The sequence below is a fragment of the Nymphaea colorata genome, chromosome 3, assembly GCF_008831285.2.
Source record: "Nymphaea colorata isolate Beijing-Zhang1983 chromosome 3, ASM883128v2, whole genome shotgun sequence".
Classification (NCBI taxonomy): domain Eukaryota; kingdom Viridiplantae; phylum Streptophyta; class Magnoliopsida; order Nymphaeales; family Nymphaeaceae; genus Nymphaea; species Nymphaea colorata.
The window spans coordinates 6834814-6858175 of record NC_045140.1 but is presented as its reverse complement, the minus strand read 5'-3'; the positions used below and the strand labels follow the sequence as shown (position 1 = coordinate 6858175).

The 23362-nt window shown below is 41.1% G+C and overlaps 3 protein-coding genes across 5 annotated transcripts; 1 reads left to right on the top strand and 2 right to left on the bottom strand.

The window, feature by feature from the left end:
- The first annotated feature begins 1144 nt into the window (after positions 1–1144).
- On the top strand, positions 1145–8269 carry LOC116250079 (uncharacterized). Of its 3 annotated transcripts, none has more exons than XM_031623454.2 (9): positions 1145–2040; positions 2760–2826; positions 3850–3878; positions 3991–4196; positions 6218–6336; positions 6668–6772; positions 6867–6942; positions 7076–7229; positions 7477–8269. In XM_031623454.2, exons 1-9 carry the CDS (start codon positions 1849–1851, stop codon positions 7633–7635), a joined length of 1107 nt encoding a protein of 368 aa, XP_031479314.1. In that variant the 5' UTR covers positions 1145–1848; the 3' UTR covers positions 7636–8269. The 3 variants fall into 3 exon arrangements, with proteins under 3 accessions (XP_031479314.1, XP_031479315.1, XP_031479316.1); XM_031623455.2 differs by having other exon boundaries at positions 1146–1695; positions 7477–8267; XM_031623456.2 differs by having other exon boundaries at positions 1898–2641; positions 7477–8267.
- A 3104-nt stretch (positions 8270–11373) lies between these two features.
- LOC116250078 (ninja-family protein 5) lies at positions 11374–12974 on the bottom strand. Its single transcript, XM_031623453.2, has 2 exons — positions 12164–12974; positions 11374–12054 (listed from the first exon to the last, which is right to left on the bottom strand). Exons 1-2 carry the CDS (start codon positions 12810–12812, stop codon positions 11576–11578), a joined length of 1128 nt encoding a protein of 375 aa, XP_031479313.1. The 5' UTR covers positions 12813–12974; the 3' UTR covers positions 11374–11575.
- A 1534-nt stretch (positions 12975–14508) lies between these two features.
- On the bottom strand, positions 14509–19383 carry LOC116251059 (uncharacterized). Its single transcript, XM_031625126.2, has 6 exons — positions 18982–19383; positions 17109–17308; positions 16385–16525; positions 15665–15745; positions 14808–14947; positions 14509–14673 (listed from the first exon to the last, which is right to left on the bottom strand). The coding sequence occupies exons 1-6, from the start codon at positions 19211–19213 to the stop codon at positions 14628–14630; spliced, it is 840 nt and encodes a 279-aa protein (XP_031480986.1). The 5' UTR covers positions 19214–19383; the 3' UTR covers positions 14509–14627.
- Between the last annotated feature and the right edge of the window lie 3979 nt (positions 19384–23362).

Genomic DNA, 23362 nt, shown 5'->3' with positions numbered 1-23362 from the left:
AAGGAAAGGAAAGGAAAGGAAAAAAAAAGAGGTGATACAAAGTTTGTTTGGATAGAAAGGAAAGAAAAAGAAATGTCTTTGTTTGGTTTGGACTATATAAAAGAAATGGAAGGATAGAATTTATAATATTTTACAATAATACTTTTAAAATTCAAAATAATACCTCTAAAATCCAAAATGTTTAAAAAATTAAGAGGTTTTTAAAAGAAAAGACACGATCGAAAGAACAAAACCAAAATAATATGTTATAATAGCACACTAACAACGTCCTAATACGTGCTTATTAGGAATAACAACAACATATTAGGAATAACAACAACATAAACACACATGCTCAAGTTTCATGATCAACCTATTCAAAGAGAAACCAACCGAAACCACAAGTAGACGACGGTGGGAAGGAAAATAGAAGTTCACTTACAATAACGCGACGAAGTGAGCAGCAACCAAAATCAGAAAAACACAACAACTAAAAACGGAAAAAGGCAGCAACGAAAAACTCACCATGTTTCAGATGGCGTTGGAACAAGGTGTCGTTTGGTGTTGGAATAGGGTGTCGCAGCAGGTGTGCCCTGTTTCTCATGGAGGGGAAGGAGGCAACAGTCGTGCTTTTTGATTTAAAAAAAAAAAAAAAAAAAAGACTCGTTGTATTGAACCAGGTCTCGACTTCCTAGGGATGCCACCTTAGGCCTACGAATACAGATCAAGGACCAAGTTACCTTTGGAAACAAATCTGATGCAATTAAGCATTCCATGGTTCAAAATACTTGGGCACAAACGATGGATTGGATGTTACTGAATCAATCAATGGATCCATTAGTTGAGAGACCGGAAATGGCAATATGATCCCGCTATCAGTCTGATTTGCTTCAATCCTGTCCTAACTCCAATTACAAGGCCCAAGAAAGATTGGCACCGTTGCAAGTAAATATGGGACCTTGTCTTCACGCGCATGATGTGAATTGACGCTGGAACATTTATCTTCCCAGGTATAGATGCAAGGATTGAAAAAAAAACAAGGAAAAGTTTTTCTACGTCAAGATTAGGAGGTAAGCTTTTCCAAAGGACTTTGAGCCAGCCTGAGCTCAGCCCAGCCCAAATGCCTGCCTTAACGAGAAGATAAGGTTTCGCTCTTCCCTTCCCGGCCTTTGAAGTTTGATAGGGAGAGCACGCCTTTTTGTTTTCTGACCGCCAGCCCAGCCCAATGCCTGGGCCCGAGCCCGAGCCCGGCCCGATATCCTGAGGTCGGGCCCATCGGCCCCGGCCGGCCCGACGCCCGCCGGCATGGACCTCCCTCCCTCCCCTACCCGCTCCTTCCCCTTCCTCCCGTACCCGCTCCTTCCTCCCTCCCCTCTTGACCCTGACCCACCCAACGCCATCCCCGACGAGGAAGCCCTAAAAGCAAGATTGTGCGTTATATGTTTGCCGACTTCCTCCCCCGACGAAAATGGCACTTCCCGTCGTCCTGCACCTGCAATCGTCTGGCCTTGCAGTCCTCAGCAGGAATCCCAAAGCTAGATAGTCTGCGACGGCGAGAGAGAGACAAGACGAGATGATGTGCGTATCGCCTCTGCCTCTGCCTCTCCATGGTTAGCCGTCGAGAGTTCACTTCTGTCTCAGAAGAATGCCCATCGGCAGCTGCTGCTCGTCCTCCTCTGATCAGGGTTTCAATGAGACGGGAACATGCTGGAAGAGGTGAGTTAACGGGCCGGATCGGGCCCGGCCGGGCCGACCCGGGCTGCGTCATCTGGCCCGGCCCGGGACCCGGTTTTCCGGTGGATTCTGACTACCATTTCGTGGTGACTCGTTGAGTCCCCGCTGTGTGCGTGTGGAGAGAGAGAGAGAGAGATGTTGTTGCTTGATAGAGAGGCCTTGAACTTCATCTTCTCTCGAGGTTTCTGGAGAATGTCTCTGCTGTGGACTTTCTCTCTCTTGGGTTCCTACCTGAAGCTCGTAATCGATGGCGTCAGTGGAAAGACCATCACTTTCCCTCGTCTTCACCCAGACGCCTCGACCAGGCCTGTTTGCATCATCACCGGCGTAAAGCTCTTTTTGTCTTATTTTCTCTTTTTCTGCCTATTTTTCATCACCACTGTGATGGTGGTAAAGATGAATTTCGAGCCGATGTGCAGACCATACCGAAAGCCAATCCCGTCTCTTCTTCTTTCCACTTACAGAAATTGTCCAACAGAGAGAAAGCAGTCATAAAAAGTTTATACCAACATGTACTGGTGAATCGACATAGGCCAGTTTTTCCATTTTTTTTCTTTTTTTGGGTTTTTCCTTTGTTCACGTTTGATCCATATTCGATCATTTCTCCTTTGTGTTTGTTGGGTTGCTTATTAATCCAGTGCCACAGAACAAAATAGCTCTTTTGATCGCAAACTTAGTTCTTTACAAAGGGAATTACGGTGATTAGTATGGGTTTAATTCTATTTGCAGATAATATTCACGCTGCAAATGCATGCTACTGTTTCTTTTTCCCTGCTTTTGGGGTCTGTACTAACGCTGATATCATAGAGCCACACCCCAAGAAACTTGTCCAGTTTATATTAAAACCATCAGACACCGATGTAAATGACAAGCATGAAACCGTTCAAAACGACGTAGCCATGTTACTGCTTGGTGACATCAGATGTTGGTAATTCCATCTGTTTGTGTTCTCATGAGCATTCACTTGATATGGTCCTTTTTTTTTCTATTTTTTGGACTTCATTTTAAATTCAGATATCTGTCTTAATGGTATCTTCTTCATGCAGGCTACATCTGGTTTGGGTGAAGCAGCTGTGAAATGTTTACTTGATGAAGGTTTCTATGTCATTCTAGGTAGGATGTATAGGTAATACTGCTTAAGTTCCTAAAAGTGTAATAATAGAATTGGTGCTCTTTCTGTGCCTTTTATATTTTCCACTCACGTTGTATTTGAAGAAATCCGTAATTGAGAAACCTTATAGATATTTTTTGGGTTACATTGTCTAGTTTCTGGCGAATATTGGTTGTTGTACCTGAGAACCTGATTTTCATTTTTGTCTTGCTTAACTACACTATCTAGGAGGTCTCAAGCCTTGCATTGTGATGTCCCCAATGAATCGTCTTGCTTCCTAAACAGGACTAAAGTATAAAATTCTATATGGCCAAAGTGCATGGTGAGGATAACTGTATGTTAAATTTTACTCTCCTAGACAAGAACAGATTTTGAGAATGGAGCTTTCCCTTGTCAAATTCCTGCTGTAAGCTGGAATCACATATTCACCCATTTAGTGACAGTGCACTGAATTGTTTGGAAGGTTCTTAATAGTAGCCTAATTTTTCTAACCTTTTGCTTTTTATCCTTCAGGAATTTAATTGACTGTTAAGATTTCTGTCCTTCTATGATCTATCACAAGAGGTTCCATCAATTTCTGCATAGCCAGTGTGTTCTTTTGAATTAAAGGGCTCTGATATTTGTTAGGTTTTTTTAGGTGCATGATCAAATGATAGTACCTTTTTTTATTTAGTAATCTGTACCTTTTTTCCAATTAGAAGTTTTTCGCCCCCAGCTCTGTGAAAGTTTATCACAGCTTGCTGTCAACTTACCAACAGTAGTTATGCAAGTCCATCAGGCTCTGATGGATCGCGTTAAACTGGTTTAATATAAATACGACTCTATTGAAGCTAGATATATGCATGGTATTACTCTTTGCCAGCTTATATAATTGCTTTTCACTTGTTGGGGCTGCTCTATTACATATTCAAGTAGTAACATAGAGGACATAAGTGCTGGCTTTTTGCAGATGTTATCTTTTTTGTTTTCACTTTTTATACATCTTCCTAGTTTCTGAAGTTTGTCTGATATTGTTTGATTGACAGCTGGACGATCCTCTGGCTTGCTGTCTAAGGTAAAATGCCAAATTCTGTTCTCAAACCTTTTGAAAATGGCATTCTGTCCATATGTTGTGTTGGCTATTGATTACTATTTTGCCATCCTTATGATGCATCTTGCAAAAAAAGACTGTTGAAGAGCTTGGGCAGAAGGGAAATGTTCTTCTGAAAGAATTTGTGGTTGACTTGGCATCTTTGGATTCCATGCTGAAGTTCAAAGAAAGTGTTCAACAGTGGCTTATAGATTCTGGCCTCCATCCCTCCATCCAGCTTCTGATTAACAATGCAGGGATTCTTGCAACATCACAGTCATACACAATTGATGGCTATGATAGGTAATTTACCATTTTCTTTTTCAATTTTATTTTATTTTATTTTAATTGGCTTTAGGTAACGCTTCTTGTCATTGGTCGGTACTCACTGCACATAAACATGGGGAGGTTGCTGCAAACTTGTTCACTGATCTATAATGGAGTTGCATCTATGTTAGACTAGTTCTTCGTACAACCATACATTATCTTTACTTGCCTAAGCAGCATTGGTGGGTTAATAAAACTATTGATGATTTTAGTGTGGATGATGGATATCCTAGTGGTTCTTTGGGAGGGCTTATAGCAAATGATTCTTGTGGGCACCTGTACTACTTATCAAATTGCTGCTCAGGCATCTAATTCCAATTTTCTCATCATCTGATTCCTGTTTTATTTTATGATATTTCCACAAAACTATATTATATTTCTAATGCAAGGGTTAAGACATGTAATTGTTGAGCTAGCAGGAAAGTATCAGAATAAACATTTCTGGAAATATGGAGAAGAAATTCTAAGTTGGCCATACCAATGATTCCTCTTTTTCATGTAATTTTGAATCTCATCTCTTCTCATGTGAACAAACTGATGTATCCATTTGCTAGGTGGCATTCATGTCTAGAAACTGCGCAAAGTGATGAGGAAGGTTTTCTGGTTCCTTCCAAGAGCACAGAAACTACTTTTGAGTTCTTAGAGTGATTTGTGAAGTCAGACAATGTAATACTTGAGCATATGATTTTCACAAATCCTCTGCAACCTAGTCAAATCATGAATAGGCATTATCTTTACGTATTTGTATTCTGGTTAACTATTATTTCAAACAGGATGAGAATAGTATATGAGAGCATTGAGTGACTTCTGCCTTTGGTCGATGTGCTAAGTTGCTAACCATGGGATTTTCTGATTTGAAATATTAGTGTATGATTCACCTAAAGAACGGTTTACTGTGAGCCATTTTATGTCCATAATGCAAGAGTGCCTTTGATTAATTATCCCTAATAATTGTGTGCCACTGCTTTTCTCTTTATGGTTGATTGGTCAAACTTTGGCAAGCTACTGATCTAGCCTGTTTGCAGGTGCAGAGCCAAGAATATTTTTCTTACAAGGGGCAAAATATGTTTTCCAGGGGCCGAACTACAGTTTCTGAAGCTTTTATAGGGGCCAAATTAAAGTTTCTAAAGATTACAACCATTTGCTTTCAAAATCTGAGGAGGGGGAGGGGAGGATGACCATGCGCTCTGCCAGCCCCCCTTGCCTCTGGCACCTGCCTGTTTGGGTCCATCCTTTTCCATCAAATGGCTTGCCAGTCCATTCCATTATAGGTACCGTGTCATGTCATGAAAGCTATTCCCTGACTTTTTTTCCAAGGTAGCAAATGAAACAAACCACTGTCACAAATACATGAGATTTCCAAAATCTCGTGATGTTTATGAGAAAAACAAGTAAAACAAAATATTGGGAAAACTCATGAGATTTGAAAATCTTAACAAAAATAAATATCTCACTATTTTTTTATATTTTTCACTTTTTTATTAGTTTTTCATTTATTTTATTCTTTTATAATTTTTATGATTTTTTATTTTTTAAAATTAGACGAGATTTTCCCCGAGAACAATATCTGTGACAATGAAATAAACCTGGATGCCTGGACTGGGCATGGCTGCTTTCTCAACTGCATTGGACCGGCCTTAGTTCTAGACTTGTAGTCGATGAGCTCACAAATGACAATTCGGCCATGGTTCTTCATCAGGTGCTGATTATCTATTAGTTTTACAGGCCACACATGGCTAGCCTGTTTGTTTGCTCCTGCAGGAAGCCCACAAATATCTGCATACAGTAGACCTTTCTTTAGCATCCATCGTATTACTAAATTTCACCCTAGTATGGATTATTGTGCTTAACCTTTTATTAAGGTAAACCTTGAAAATGTAGTGATAAATCAATTGAAAAAACTATAGCAATTGCAGTGACTTTTATTTGTATGTCATTGCAGAAGTTTCAGTTAATTTTTCATTTGATACCACTTTGGTGTGATTTTCTGTCCGCAGGATGATTGGAACCAACTATTTTGGTGCCTTTTCTCTTACCAATCTCCTTCTACCACTACTCAGAAACAGTTATCAGCCTTCTCGAATAGTCAATGTGACGTCGTTTACACATCGATCCAGTGAGCTAGCCTTTAACCCCCATCTTTGTAATCCCATTTTACAGCAAATAATAATGGACTGCATTCTTTCCGGAAATTTGTCTTACATGCTTGCTTATCTGATCTGTAGAAATTAAACATGTGTTCCAGTTAATATGAAATCAAGAATTTGGGTTCATAGTAGGTCTAACGATTGTTTATTGATTAATTATGCTTTGACATAATAGTTCTTTAGGGTATAATGCCAGTTTTCCCTAGCATAAATATTGGAAATGAAAGAAATAATTGCAGTCCCTCAGCATTGTATGTTATTTTCTTTCATGAGCTTACCCACTCTATGCTTCATCTGCAGTATCTGAAATAATTATCAGTGAGAAAACGTTGACAGTTGGAGACATGCGAACTTTCACTTGTTCAAATGGGTATCCCTTTGCTCGCATTTACGAATATTCTAAGTGTAAGCCAGTAATGCCTGAAAATTTTATCTTATCAAACATATTCAGTTACCACGCATTTTGATGGCTAATGTCAGTAATGCCGTAAATTCTCAGTATGCTTGCTTATGTTCTCCTATGAGCTCCATCGACAACTTTGCCTCTCAGACCCCTTGCATCATGTCTCAGTAACGTATGTTTTCTTTGACTAGTCACTGGACTAGTATTTCTACATATGTTCAATTTGGTAACACGTTCAAGTTAGTGTCTTTGTTGAGTGAATGATTTTTTTATGCTCTGCATCCATGGGTGTTATCAACTGTCAGGGCTGCAGATCCTGGGGTGGTGAAAACAGGCATCATGCGTGAAGTTCCATTTTCCATCTCTCGAATGGCTTACAAAGTACTAGATCTTGCTGGCCTTCTGCAGTCCCCTGAAATGGGGGTCAGTTCCATCATTGATGCAGCTCTAGCACCTCCTGTGAGTTTGGCTTTCCTTTTACTGGCTAACATTACAGATCAAATTTATTTTTTGTGAACTAGTGAAGATGCAACAACCCCGTCCACAACTGCATGCTAGGGTAACACACATCATAGCAGAATCCAAATGTTGCTTCATTTCATGTGTTTCCAAACTCCGATTTGCTGCTGCCTATATATATGAATCAGTTGTTTTTTCAAGTTGGTCATTAATGCGTACTGATGGCTCGAGGTTGTTGGTTAACTAGGATGCTTCGGGTCGGTACTTTTTTGGTGGAGGCGGTAGGACGACCAAATCATCTGCTCTTTCATATAACAAGGAGTTTTCTGAGCAACTATGGACATGTTCCAATAAGCTCCTACACCAAAAATTATCTGGACCGGATCACCATTTCACAGCACAGTAAGAACCTAGTTCCTGCTGATCACCTTGATCCCCATGTGCCACCTTTTATCCTCATGTATTTAAAGCAAAAGCAGTCACCAGTGCCTGTTTTCGAGTTACTTAAGATTGCATAAAATGGTGGACCCAGAAGCCCAGTGAACGGAGGGAGCCATCTTAGCATCAGACAGTTAGACAACCTTCTTTATGTGGATTCTGCTTTATGGCAACACCGCATTTCTTGACCCCTTTGATGCTTTGTGTACATGAGAGACCTTTGATTGGGAACCATACCAGCGGTATTGAGGTTCTGGCCTTCAGTGGGGTTCCTCTTTGTTAAATAGGGAATGCTTTTTCATGATTGTCGTGGGGCCACAAAGGCAGGACAAAGAGTACCCACTTCTATCATTATTTAATTCCTGTCAAATTTGTTTTATTATTTCTGTCTCATTGTGAAACAGATCTTTCGTTGGGTAAACATTTCTGTAGTTGGATGTCTAAGTTTGTTTGATGTACGTATGTGCACCAATTGGGTGTATATATGTCTGTTTCTGCGGACTTCCCAATGTTCACATGTAAAGTGTTTTCTGTGCTAAATAACACAATGAATAGATGGTACATTCAGAATCGGTGTTTTTTCCCGCAAAACTAAAACTTTTTGTGAATGGCATATGTTATTGGACGAAATAGAAAGTTTCAGAATATTGGCAGTGTTTTTAGGCCGTGAACGTGCAGTTCGGATGTGTGGTCGAGAGCAGGTAGCAGGAATTTGGACCCACTTCACCAGAAAATGAGGGTTGCAGATGACCATGAGAGCTTCTTCATTTACTGCCCGTGGTTTAACTAGAAAGATCTTTCTTCATAGGTTTGTAACTGAATGCGTTTAAGCTAAGCTTGAAAGATACAGTAAAAATTGGGCGACAGATGCGAGTTCCTGACCTTTTATAGTAATGATGAATATTCATGGCCTCCTCTTATGCATGGGAGCAGAGAACCATTTATATAAAGTTGAACGAGACGGGCGAGCAACTCTTGCAGAAAGTGGTCCATCTCTGTTTGGTTCAAGCACCTTGGAGTCTGTCCAAGCGCCAAATGTTGGTCATGTACTACCAAAAAAAAAAAAAATGGAACGAATACCAATCTCCCACCCAATCGATGCACCTTCTTTGGCTTGTGTTTGTGTTTTCCTATGATGGGGAAGAGTTTCTTGAATACGTCAAGCGTGCCGACACAAGATATTTATGCTTACCATGCTCTTTTCTGGTTACCTCTCAGTGTGAAACCACTAGTACCCCTCTCCTGCCCACCAGGTAAAGTTTTCCGGTGACCAAAAAGACAGTGTAGATGTTGAACTACAGCAGACCTCCACGCCACCAACTTGCAGGTTTTAGATAAATCCATACCATAATAAGTTGTCATTCACACGGTGAGTGAAATTATTTTCACAAGTCAGCTTACCTTCATGTTAGATGGACGAAAATGTGTCCTCTAAAATTGGAAGGTGGATATGGGCTGTGAATGCAGGAAGTCGACAAAGCCCACCAAGAATTCCTGGCTTATAGAGCGATTACCCAAGAGAACCCTCGGGCGAATTATGTCCAAGAGAGGGACAGCAAGAGTGGAAAAAGCATGTCGGATGGCTGGAAGAACACCATCAAAGCATGGAAGCCTATTCAAATTTCTGTGTAGTGGAAAGTGCATGAAGGCAGGAAGGTCAAATTCTGGAGGTATAATTAGGCTGGGCCCCTTCTTGCAAATAGTGTTCCGAGTTCTCACTTTCAACTTGTTGAAGTCACTTTACACCTCACTACATATGAGATTTTGCAGGAACAGGGGCATGTAGTAGAGAACTTTCTCAAGGAGATACGGGTTGATGTTAGTCTCCCTTGCCTTGTTGACAGCCTGATGAATTGGCATCGGTGGATAGTGCTACCCAACCTATCAACAGACACACAATGTGCGAGCACATCAGAAGTAAAAGTCAATCTTGTAAAATGGAAGAGATTGGCATGAAGGGGTTCGGCTTCCCTCATGCGTCTTGGACCTTATATATTGGTCTAGAAAATAAATTGCCAGTTGACTCGAAGTTGCAGGAAATGGGCTTCAGTCTAGCTTATCGATGTTATCTTTGTAATGCCCAGCCAGAGGACCCCAAGGATATGGAAAAGGGTAGAAGCAGTTTGGCTGTTGGAGGCAAATTCCCCCAAACCTTCTCCAAAGCATGAAATGGTGGCATCAACAGAGATTCTGTAACAAGACGCTTGATAAATGCTGAAAGTACTGCTTCCATCTACTGATTTGGTTTAGATGGAAGCTGAGGTACAATAGAAGACATAATGAAGAAGAGAAAATTAAAAGAAGTGAAGGGCGTGGATCGGATGTGAAGAACATACCCTTAGCCTAAAACGGAGGAAGATGGACAAAATCATAGTTTAAAACTGGTGTGATTGGCATTATGTGGGGGACATGGCGTTGGCCTGAAGGAACGATTTTTAATATTTCATGATTCTTAATATTCACATTGTGACCTGGTTCAAGAATATGAAAGTGGGTGTTGAATGTCTTGCTAGATATGAGGAAGGAGTGCTCAGTCTAGGAGTTGCTGGATGATCGAACAGATCAGCTGGAGATAGTGAAGACTGGGTCCTTGTAAAATGCCTAAAGATGATGCGGGTAAGGATTAAAAGTGCAGTTCGAGTCGCCTGCGACCTGAATGGATTCCAGCTTCTGTAGGGCATCTGTTTTTCAGCATTTTTGTGATGAAAGATTGGCCTGCTGCTGAAGTCGGACATTTGCATGATCTAATTTCTGAAAACCCAGGTTTTAGACTGCTGCGGAGGAAGCAAAAGAGGCTGGAATCCCTTTGATGAGGGACATGTATAGAATCAGGATCAGACAGGATCCCATATTTTTTCTTGTAGATATCCATATCTTCGTTGAATAAAGATAGGGGCCATATCCCCAGCAGCTGTTCTCTTATATTCCAAGGATGAAAATGAAAAGCTTTACAACTTGGTGCAACTTGATTTTATTTTTGCTGCTAAGATGAACAGGTATAATTCCCATGGTATCCCTACTCGATTCAGTTACTCTGTGGAGAAGTGCAGTTCAATTCTACCATCTTGAGTGAGAACCACAGCAATTGAAACGGATAAAAAAGAGACCACATAACGAGAAGTGAGGAACTGTGTCAACAAATGCTGTGAAGAAGACAGGAAGGATATGTTCATTGATAAGCAGAGGATAATATTAAGTGAAAATAGTAAACTAATCAGACAATAACATGAAAATAAGTAAATATAATAGGGTCAAACCAAGAAATTAATGTATTAGTAAAATATATTATACATTAGTATGAAAATCATAAAATGCAGTGCAGAAGTGGGAATGAAGCAGCAAAAGGAGAAAAGGAAAGAACGGATTAGAAAGCCAAAAAGAAATTAAGAGGGAGGTGAATTGCTCATCACAAAGGAGACAAGCTTCCACAATAGAAGGCACTTTATCCAAGTTCTCCTTGTCAAGACAATCCTAGTTGATAACTTCACCCAACTCCCCACTTCCACCATATTTTCTCTCCAGTTACAGGTGGAACAGAGATACACTCTTGCTGCAGAAAGAACGAATAACAAAAGACTCGAAACCAATTCAGCCAGCTAATAGATTTAGGGTTGGGTAATGTTGCATGTAAAAGACGAGGAGGATTCCTTAATGAGAAAAAGAGAACAAGACGAACAGAAAACAGAGGAGAAGAAGAAGGAGAATGTAAGAGAAGTTCAGGAAATTTTTAATTCATATACAGTTAGTAGTGTCCCGCTTAACACCCAGATGGCAGCCCCCACCATGATTCAGAAAACAACCCTTCCAAAATGCACAGGCAGAAAAAGAGCTCTCCAACATGAAGACAGCAATTGCAGAGCAAAATAAGCAGGGAAAAAGAAAAGGAAAATGAAGAACAACAGTGTATGTCAGTCAGCAGAGGAAGGAACGACGATTATATGGCGCAGGGGGTGGACGGTATCGGTGCCTCCGGCATGCTTAATGAACTCAGCCGGCGAGAAAGAGGCACCATGGCAGACGCACATGATGCTCACCTCGCTCTTGGTGTACCGGTACAGGAAGCCCGTAATGGTCTTCCCGTTTGGGCCGTCGCCGGTGGTCGATACACAAGGCATTTGCGGCAAGCTTGGCTCCTTCCGCCCCTTCTCCCCTTCTTCCCGCATTGCCGGCACGGATCGTCCACGCGGCTTCTCGTTACCATCAGAAGTAACCCTTTCACAGTTCTCCGCTGCCGCCGGCGATCCGTTCAGCTGCGCAGCGGATGCGTTGACGTCGGCATTGTCGACAGCTTCCGACCGAGCTTGAGACGAGACACTACCCTGCCTGAGCTGCTGGGATGGAGGATTGCTCGAATGGCTCTGGCTTCTCGACTCGCCGGTGCTCCCTCCTACTCAATCAAAACAAGCAGAAAAAAAAAAGGGGCGAAAAAAATGAGCTCCGGTCCAGTAAATCAACAAGAATCTCCAAGAATCTTGAAGAGGATCTCTCGAATTCACCTCCGCTCTTGGAGTCAGAAGCCGCAGAGGAGCGGCACCCGCCTGAAACAGACGAAGATGGCGGCCCTGGCCGCATACTAGCGCCAGCAGCAGCTTCAGAGGGAAACGACCTGTATGGTACCGGCAAAAACAGGGCATCGCTCCTCGCATCAGACTTGGGGGCAAGAATAGGAGACGGAGAAGAAGCAGGCCAGCAAGGCACCACATAAGGAAACGAGCAACCGGGTGCCACCGGAATATACTGAACCTTGTCCCCATTCTGCACCACATACTGCATCATCGGAAGCGCCGGAAAGCCGCTCGGCGTGCACCCCTCCCTCTTAATCCCCCCGCCTTCTCCGGCCGCTGCTCCCTCCCCCGTCTCTTCTCCTCCCCTCGCCCTCTTCCCGTCCCTCGCCTTCATCGCTCCCCGCTTCTCCTCGCGCTTCCGCCGAGCCGCCTGCCGCCTGAGGGCGTGCAGCTCCTTCCTCCGCCGCTGCTCCATCAACTCCTCCGCCTCCTCCTTGCTCTCACCGCACACCTCCGCGTCGTTCCGCCGGCCGCAGAAGAAACCGTCGCCCCCTTTCTTCCCGTCCCCGGGTTGCATGAAGCCGCCACCGATGGACAGCCCCAACCTCAGCTCCACGTCCTCCCCAACGCTCTCTCCCATCTCCCCACCAAAAAACAGAAAACACCCAAAAGCAAAACCCCAAAAATAAGAGTGCGCCCGAAAGAAAATCAACACCCTCCTCCTCCCCCTCCCCTTTCTCCTTCCGCCATGATTCCCATCACCCTCACTGCAACAGAACAGACGCAAGAGAAGAAGAACAGAAAAAAGGATTTTTCCGAAAACATAAATAAAATAAAAAAATAAATAGAAAAAGGGGAAAGTTCTCCAAGTGGGGGAGAGGGGACGAGTTTCCCGTAACCGTACGGGATGAGGGTGGGGAGTCCCACCACGTGGCGCGACTAGGAGCACCCGAGGGTGCCACGTAGTCGAGGGCGCGTGCTTCGCGGGGACGCTAATTGAGATCAAGGCCACCTAATGACGGAGCTAATTATAGTTTAGATGTGTCGTATTTATCTGCGATATTTTCATTCGTTGGAATTTATCCGCAGGGCCGAGATTATCGGTGGCAGGTCCGAGTCATCCACGTGGTACGTGCTGCCTCTGCAAAATTGGACCACGTGAGGCGGAGGTTACGTGGTGGGGAAATTTAAAAGGTAAGGTGCCACGTGGTGCGATTTGGAGAGACCTGACGGGCGAGTTGGTCGACCCTACTTTTCTTTTTACACGTGGCCTTACTCTTTAGAGTGCTCGCCACGTTTGAGGCTTTGAAGAGGAGCGCCGGATTCGGTTCTTCGGGTCCGGACGGGGCCTAACCTGTCCGTATATTTGGTCATGTGAGCTTCTTCATCTTTGTTTTTGAAGGAAATGGATGGAGGATGGAGGTGGGTCATAGGGGGAGATTTCAACATGAAAAAGCAAATCAGATTCGCATTTTAGAAATGACATTTTATTGGCTTTGGATTCAGTTTTAAATATATAGCTGCTGATCAGTTATTGGATTCATATTAAATTTTAAATAAATAGCTCATCAGTTTCAGATTCAAATTCAGATTTAATTTTAAATAAATGTATATCCGCTTCAAATATATAATAAGAAGGTTCGGATTCAGAGTGTATTTAAAAGTTAGATTTGGATGCGACATGAACTTCTTCTCTTTATTCACATTCAAATCAGAATTTAGATCCAAATATGTGAAGATCTCATACATTGGATTGGTAAGTGTTTATCTAATTCATATTTGAGGCGTTTCGACATCCCTGCTGCGTGTTCTGATGAACTCTATAGTCTATAATACTTTGAGGCATAACCTTTTCCTCCACCATTCAAGCACGCCCTTGGTCGTTGATTGACATTGAAATCCGCCAACAAACTATGTTTTTAAGTCTTTAAAATATCAACTTTTGTGCAAAAGAAAAAGGAAAAATCTGTGGCTTATTCTCAACAGAATTTGAAGAACCAAGCTGAATCCATTAGTAGATTGAAGAAGACTTCAGTTTATTCTCCTGAGCACGTCAACAGTCTGATTTGACTGACAAAGTTTGAGAGCATTCTAGAGGGGGAAAAAGAATTAGCGCCATCCACGCTGTAGGACCACAGGAGGAACCAAATTTTCTACTGCAAAAAACGAACATTGTCTACTTGAAACCAACTTCTACTCTAAAAGCCAGCACATGTAACTCTTCTGTCCTTCTGAAAGGAAGAGCTTTACGAGTCTGTTAGTTTTATCCCGCAATTTGTTCTTAGTTTGCAGCCATCTTCTTTTTTTACTCGGACCGAAAGAATAGAACCAAGGAAGAAAGGGCAAAGAAACAAGCTATTTGATCATAAACATGGTCACATCGACATTTGAGAATTTTTTGTCTAAATTACTTCAAACCATCTTCAGTCTTCAGTTCATCACTCGTGGCTTCATATTAAACCATCGAGGGGAGCCTCATCAACAACTGCCCATCTATGACACTGTATAGCAGAAAAGGAAAACATGTGTAAGCAATTTAGTTGAAGACTGAAGTAATAAGCAATTAAGTGATAGCCATTGGGAAGAAAAAGAAAGCATGTGCTAAGGTCTTCCCCGAAGTGGTCAGAAAATTCACCTTTTAACGTAATAGTAGCAGAAATCAGCAAGAATAGCTGTCTGGACAATCTCTGCTATGACAACCATAGGCCCCCACAAGTACCAGAAATAGTACCCGCTTCCTGCAAGTAGGAGATAGGCGGGACCATATTCGATGACCTGAAAAATGAAAGCAAAATTAAATATCAATGATCGATATATGAGAACCTGGAAAATGAAAGGGGAAGTCGATATCAATGATCGAAATCTGACAGAAAAATTTTGGCCGTATGCAGTCACTCTCATTCATAAATTTATGTATGAATTAGCACTCCTAAGTTCTAACCTTTTCAGTAAGTTGAATTTTAAATGTACAAATGTTTAAACATGGTTTCACGTTCATTTGAATGGTTGAAAAAAGGAACATCCAGTGGGTTAGTACTACTGGTGTTCTCAAGTTAGCTGGGTTACGTTGTGAGCAAGAATATATAGGCCACACCAGCGCCCATATTATGAGTTTTCTCAGAAACAGAAGGCAGTCTTAACTTTTTTTTTTTAACTAGCTAAGTGAGATCATAGTTCCACTTAATTGCTCCTAAACTGTTAGATCGTGAATAATATTCTATTTTTAAATCATCATCATAATATACAAGAGCCACTTCTTTTCACAGGTCAATATACTGCAAATGGCACTATGGCAGAAGTCAAATTGAATGACATATCAGCCTTATGCGTTAATGATTTTTTAAATAACAAACAGGCATTTTTGTTATCATCACATGGTTTCTTTCCCAGTACAAAAATGTAGATGACCAAAACAACACATGCTTAAGCCAGTGATAAGGGTGTCCCTACAAAAGCGGTCCTCATTTGTCATATAAGCAAGAAATAACTTACCCTAAGGATCCAGTGAGCACAACCCAGAAATCTGGCTACACCCAATGCAAAAACATAATGAGCAGTAAATGGTTCGACCATCTGAAAGAGCATTTCAAAAGCAATGTCAGTAATTTAATTTACCAAAAATAACATGATCCACTACAAATAAGTGCATAAACAGAGATGATCTCATCCGAATAGCCAAATGAACCAAGTCGTATTAGTTAGATCAGGCAAGGAAGTAAGGCAGCTCAACGGATGCCATTCAGATGTGGAGTCTGATAACCCTGCAAAGCATTTCAAGGAGTACTGAGGGGTTGAAATTTTCACCTATTCTCTTACACCCCAAAATCAAACAGGCGTGACAATCTTCAGAAAAGGTTCACCCAAGAGGGTTGAAACTTGAAAGAATGTTGGCTCCAAGGGGGTCCAGCTGTTCTTCCAGAAGTGTTCTTCCTACTGTGCATCAGGAAATATAATACAACCCCACATATATTTCACGCCATCAGATGCCCCCCAAAAGACATCATAATGCAAAGGACTAATACTCCTGTTAGGCTGCTATACAATCACATGCAGGTGTAGGCCAAACAATATTAGAGAACAAAAAGTTATAAAGTATGAACCTCTATCCTTCCCAAACCATAACCCGGATAATATGTGATGCATCAATCCAACTGTCCAATTGGTTACAATAGATTGGAACAGAACAAGGTTAGTTTACATTGTGGTATGTACCTTTGCATTTTGCATCAGGCGCAACTGAGGCAAGACAGAAACTGATTCCAGATAGACGCAAAAGGCCCAAATGATTCTGTACAAAATGGAATGCCTTGTATGTGGGTGCACAAATACAGCAAGCAATGTAGCAGGAACAACCTATAGGAGGAAGGCGTTCATCAGAAAAGCAACTATCAGCAAGAAACTTTTCACCTATTAATATTAGCATTTTTCCACAGAAATTAGGAACAGGACATCGAAGCATGTAATGACTCATCAATATCGATTTCCAGCAGGTCAGAATAACTAAAATTGTCAAAGACCATGTAAAATTGAAGTTCAGGCTGGATCAAGTAGCAAAACTGAAAGAATGCCTGCACCACTCCTGATTAATAGAAAAGGTAAATTATCAAACAATAACTGTCACATGGGACTCAGGCTATCCTCATCCATATTGAATCAACCCCTATGATTTTGCTCAGTTTTCAATTAAATATGAGAAAAAAATAAAGTAATTTGGGTAACTTGGATTTGGTCCCATGCCAAGATTGCATTATAGCTCGAGTTTTGTATAGTTGAGGACAATAAGAAATCAGATACAGAGCCAGCCAACAAAAAATGGACAGGAATAACGGACGTTATGATAGTGACCAGATAGGTCTTAAGCACATTCCAACAATTAATTCATCACACAGGCTGATTTAACCAAGCACGCATATCAGAAAGAACTTAAGTACTTAACTGTGTAGTACAAGGGCATGCTGTCTAATTCTTTGATGTAGGTGGACTTTAGTTTGAATCTCATCATATAGATAATCCAAAGTGTTGAAATGAGAGTTGCACCATCAAGAACAGTGTGAATGTCATTTTCCATGGCAAAACTACACACCAATCTTGCAGCCAGGAATATAGCAGTGAGCTCCTGTGATTTCAGTGAAAGACCTGAAAATGGAAAGAATAAGAGAACCACAGGAAAAATTATAAGACATGCTCAATAAACAGTGAGCATTTCATCCTTCCATGAATGTGAAAATCTCAATAGGTTTATTTTAGTTCAAAAATAAATTGCTGTGAAGTTAATAAGGAAGAAGAACAACCCTTTTACCTAAAAAAAACGGAAAGAGATACTTGGTTTAAGGTGCAAAGGTTGCATCACAAATTGTGCAATAGAATTCACTGTCCATGATTGAAAATGAAGATCTAAATGGAGTTTATACAAGGTGTATTTTCATACAGTGAGGTAATGTTTGGGCTGATGTGGACCAAATTTGGAGCCCTGAAGTGTATTTGGTCAAGTTAGAAGCCTCCGATAGGAGTTAGTGGCTTAATGCCATGAGCTAGTTTGTTTAAGACTGATATCACGTTGTTAATTGCTTCATCATTCAACAAAAATCAAAGATTAATATCAACTACACCACAAGGTAACAAACAGATTAGAATGAATGCTTGCAGAACTCAGAATGGGGAAAAGAAGAAAAAACAACGCCATAGATGACATAGTAAGACTTATCTTGGAGATGACCAAGTACTAACAACCAAAAGAGAAGGGAGAATTGAGCTTGTACAGTAGACAGTGCTTTGGGCTAACAAACCAATCCCCATTTTATACCCATTTCAGAAACCACCAGGATGTCGGCTCATAGAACAAGCACAACCAAGAGGCGACAATCAACGTCGACATACATGATATTTGAGAAGTAAACAATAAGGACCACTGCAGTCCCAAGTGAAATTAGCATAACATTTGACAAATTCCATGCTAAAGGTGAGATTGTGACGGAGAATAGGAAACCATCATTGTGTCCTGAGGGTCTCAAGCAACACTCTGTTAGCAAGCAAGACTAAGCAACTACAGTTCTTCCCCATCCAATGATTGATCAGATACTGTATCAATCCAATTAAGTAAGTCTTCCAAGAGATCGATGCGGTTCTTTGGAATTACGCTTTAGCATACGAAAAGATATATATAGATTTGAATGCAGCATGCAGCTAGCTACTGTCGCCACCATGTTACAGAAGAAAACTGGATCTTGAAACGAAGTGACAGAAAGAGAGACACAGATTCTTGTGGGGCGGGTGGGGGTGGAGATACCTGGTCCAGTTGATTTAAATTTCAGAGTCACAGTTCCACCCCTAACAATATCAGACTACAAGGTGAAAGCCCTTTTGACTTTAGAACTTCCATCTTGAGCAAGCATGACAAAACTCTGGCCCAAAAGGGGCTAAAATGACGTCGAAATAAAAGCCCTGCGGTCTACTGGCCAGAGCTCCTCCAAGTTGGGCTAACAAACAAAAACCATATGAAGCAAAACTTAGACCTCGAAATGATGTGCTATAGACATCAATTCAGCAGAAGCACCTCTGGTAAATGAGTCGTAGCACAAACAAGAAGAAACAACACAGCTATCCCAACAGGACGGCCAATAAAGCAATTCATCTTCTATCACCCAAATTTTTCCCACCCTAACATACAGAATTGATCACCACAACGACAAGACAGCCCACAGAAACCCGAAAAGGCTTGAAAAAAGCTAAATCCACGAACAATTTATCCTCCAATTGAAACAAAACAGCACTAAGAGGGAGCAGGAAAAGATGGACGAAATCAAACAAACCTGAACAAGTCTTTAAGGTCAGGAGCTTATATGCAAGGATCATGATCCCAACCACATGAATGGCTTCCGATGCAACAAAGAAATGATTGTGATCTTTCACCAGAAGCCGCAGAAACAGAAGAATAGCCACCACGGTGGTTACACCCAGAAAAATGTTGACTTTGATGGACTGCTTCCTAACCCAGCTGAACAGGACGTTCACCGGGTTCCTTGAGCTCCTCCTCCTCCCCATTAGGCCCTCCCCACAAGCAGAACCACCACCAACACAGGAAAAAAACCACAGGGAGAGAAGAAGATGAAGAAGAAGAAGAAGGGGAAGAGAGAAAGCACACGAAGATCCCGTCCACTAAAGATCCCCGAAACGGAACCTACACACAGATTTTTCCAATGCGGTTTCCCATTTAATGCCTCCAATCAAAGTTTGACACGCCGTGGAGGTTTTGTATGCAGCACCATTATTGACCGTTCTTGACGGCGATCGCCCGGTTTCCGAGTCTGAAACCGCACCGGTTCGATATGGTTGGAGACTCGGTTTCGGTTCTTGGACCCAGTTGGTCAGGTGACCGACTGGACCCAGTTTGGTGGATCAAAAGTTGACTTGGCCCGGACATGGGTCAAGTCAACCAGAGTAGTTTACTACTTGGATTAAGAACTTAGTGGTTGAATCTCCTCATGATCCTCCACACTTAAAGTTGGTCAGTATGGGCCACCTACCTGCAACTTCACTACAAAAAATATTTTTTTTTATATGATCAGATGCTCTGAAATTGTAGAACATGTTATTAAAATCGGTTTGTGCAAACCAATTTGATTCTATACTTAATTCGAGCGTGCTGTGTGTTGATTTTTTAAAATTTTGTTTGACGTAATTTTCCTATTGGAAAACTATTTTAAAATGTTTTTATTTGTTTTTTATAAATGTTTTTTTTATTACTTTTTACCAATTCAGCGAAACCGATTCGATCACTGAACCTCTTCTGACCATACTCTCTTTTTTTTTTAAAATATTTTTTGTCGTAATTTTCTTATTTGAAAACTATTTTTTACTTTTTTTATAAATGTTTTTTTACCAATTCAGCGAACCCGAGTCGGTCATTGGACCTGTTCTGGCCATACTTGTAGCAATGAAATTGCATCTCTTCACGAAAAATCTGCTTAAGTTAGTTGATTCTAATTGAATTGGTTGCAGATTAGTTCGATTTAAGAATTGGTTTGTTAAACTAAAATCAAATCGGTGGCAAAAAGATTTGATTAGGGCGCCCGATTCGGGGGTACCACGTGTCAAATTCTAGCTAATTTTTAATATACTTTAACACTTTTCTTTTTTATTATTTTCACACATTTTTTCATCTACTTTTTTCCTGAAATTACCTTTTAATACGTTTGGCTGATTCACCTAATTGGTGAATCGGCTCGGTAGCCTCGCCGATTCATGTTCACAAGCCGTTTTTTATGGCAAGGGTGTCACGTACCGTGAACTATTTATTTATTTTTTTTATAGAATTTGTGGTGTTTTTCAATTTTGAGTTTAGTTTTTATTATATTTTCTCCATGTTTTTCTAAAATTAATATAACGATTAATTTTCCAGATTCTGTACTGATTCAACTGAATGATGTTTGATTCACCAAACCAACCCATTTGATTCAATTCTGGTTTTTATAGGACGCGGTCAAGCCTTGGGAATCTAATAGCAATATCTGTTCAAACAGCCGAAAGCTGGTTGAGTAAAACTTGGTTTGCTATTAAGAAGCATATTATTTTCCTAAATATGAAGAAGATACACTCCAGGTTTATAATCCAAACTTATGAGATCATGAGAAATTAAAAAAAAAAAAATTGTTTTGAGGTCAAGGGCCTTTGCACCGCATAGACTGTCATGTAAAAGTCACGTCATCGATTTGATTTTCATAAGTGCTACTCTCTTAAACTGTAAACGATATAATTGCTCGATACTTTAAGTTGACGGGTGTACGGAATCCCACCTATTGTCCGATGCACTTCGAGGGGAGGGAGTTCTTGACCTCTTTTTGGGACAGTGGGTTGTCAACCTCCTTCTCACCCGAAAGAAAAAGGTTCGTCCAAGATTCAAAGCCAGCCCCCTCTCCCCTTCATCTGCCACTAAGGTCGCCTTTGTTTCACTGCAGATCTGAGATCCGTGGTGATCTTAGATACCATATCCATAGACTGCCAATTTGTTGATTGTCCACATTCTCGTGAGAGGGCTGGAATGGGTTGGAAAAACAGAATGCGGCCAGGCGCACACGTGACTTGTACCACTGCATGCCATGGCCAGCCTCTCATTAAAATTAAATGTCAGCATATATATATATATATATATATATATATATATATATATATATATATATATATATATATATATATTGAAATCAGCTGGTTATGGTAGCTGAATGTATTTTCTTTTGCATGCATTACTAACATGTTATAAAAAAAACCATATCTTTTTTTATCCATGGAGGCATATTGCATCCAATCTAGGGTTCAGTGATTTTCACATAAACGAAGACTACTCGCCAAAAGTCACTTCACTAACATAAAACATGTCAATCTTACTATACTGAAACTAATACGATATTTATCAATTAGCAGAATGTTGAATTGATCTTTGTGAAAAGGAAATGACCGAGCCGCTTAGCCTTTTCTCTGGCAGTTTCAGTCGCATAGACAAATGTAAAATTCAGACAGATTAAGGCACAATGGAGAGATGGTGGTGGGGAGAAGGTTCACAAAATTGGTGAAGCAAAGGAAAGGCAACTAAAGTGAGTGTCTTTGAGCAAGTTTTTCAATTCTTAGTGACTAGACAGGGCTCTTTGTCTAAACTTAGATGCATCTTTTGTTGCTTTTGCGATGCCAAATTATGGAGAAAGAATGGCTGCCCAAAGAAGCATCACAGATTCACAGGGATGCAGAGAAGCACAATCAAGCTGAAAAGGTGAGTCTCACTATACCAAGTGCATCATTAGTTTCATGTTAATTGGCAAAATATATTTTGTGGTTGCCTCTTCCGGAGAACTGATGCTGGGGGGGTTGTCCCGAAATTTATTGACAAAAAATGGGAGAGTATTTACAACAAAAATGGGATCTGTGAGATCCTAACAATTTACAAAATATCCTTGTATGGCCTCCAGTCTAGGGACGGCTGATGCCATACCTTGAAAATAGTGGCATACTGTCACCTCTTTTAAGAAGATGAACACCTCGGGAGCAGGGTCATCTCTAATGAAAACCAGATTGTTACACAGTCGACTTGCAATTGGCAAAATCTGCTGTAATGAATCATCTCTGAAGCACTTGCAGCAGCGGCTGATGAAAAACCCATTATTGTAAATGGCTTTGATGTTGCTTGCATTCCTATCAATTTCTTGGACTGCTATAAGACTTTGCTGAAGAACCCAAGCTTCATCAGTGGCTTTGGCTGCATCACTCCAGCAGGCGATACCAAAGATATAACGCCCACTACTCTCCCTAACTAGAGCAGCCACATCCCACTATCCTTGTTTTGGCAAACTGCAATGTGAATATTATGGAAAGTTCCATGTTCCCACCACCAACCTCCCCAAGGGAGCCCAACCTGTAACCACGTTTGGATAGCTTGTCTATCACCCTGCTTCCAATCTCAAGAGATCATAAAGTCACTGCAGTAGCTCCATAGTGCCTTACCACTATAGTTCATAGCAACTTTTTCCCCATGCTTGCAATTGTTGCGCCATTTCCAAATGTGCCAAAAGATTATGTGTAGCAAATTTTTCCAGCACTTGAAGATGACTTTATTTTTAAATTTGCGAAAGGTCTACCATACGAGCGCATCTTTAACCGTTAGTGGATGGAAATTACTCTGCCTGAACTTCTTGATAACTAACTCCCACAGGCTTTTAGCTTCTTTGCAATGGAGGAAGACATGGTTGATAACTTTTTGAGCCCTTTTGCAAATATAACATCTGGAAGCAAGGTAGAGTCCATGCTTCTGAGCTCTAGCATCAACATGAAGGCGACCTTCAACTACCAGGTAGGTCGTCCATGCAGCACAGGGAGGTGCTCCAACATTCCACATGGCATTCCTCCACTGCTGAGCGGGACTACTATCTCATAGCATGTCCCAGATATGATGTCTTGAAAGCAGTCAGGAACCACAGTCCACCCATTCGAGTATATCTTGTCGACGATCCTCAAGCATCGAGAGGTGCATGGGAATGCTCATACAGTCAAGGAACATATGGACATAGGTTTCTTGATCGGCAAACAACTCCTTAATAGTGCAGTTCATGGTATCCTAAATTAGCAGCCAACTAGTAGGTGAGATCATATTGGAGATGACACTATTCCACCGGTCGCGCCAAAATTTAACTCTTGAACCATTGTTGA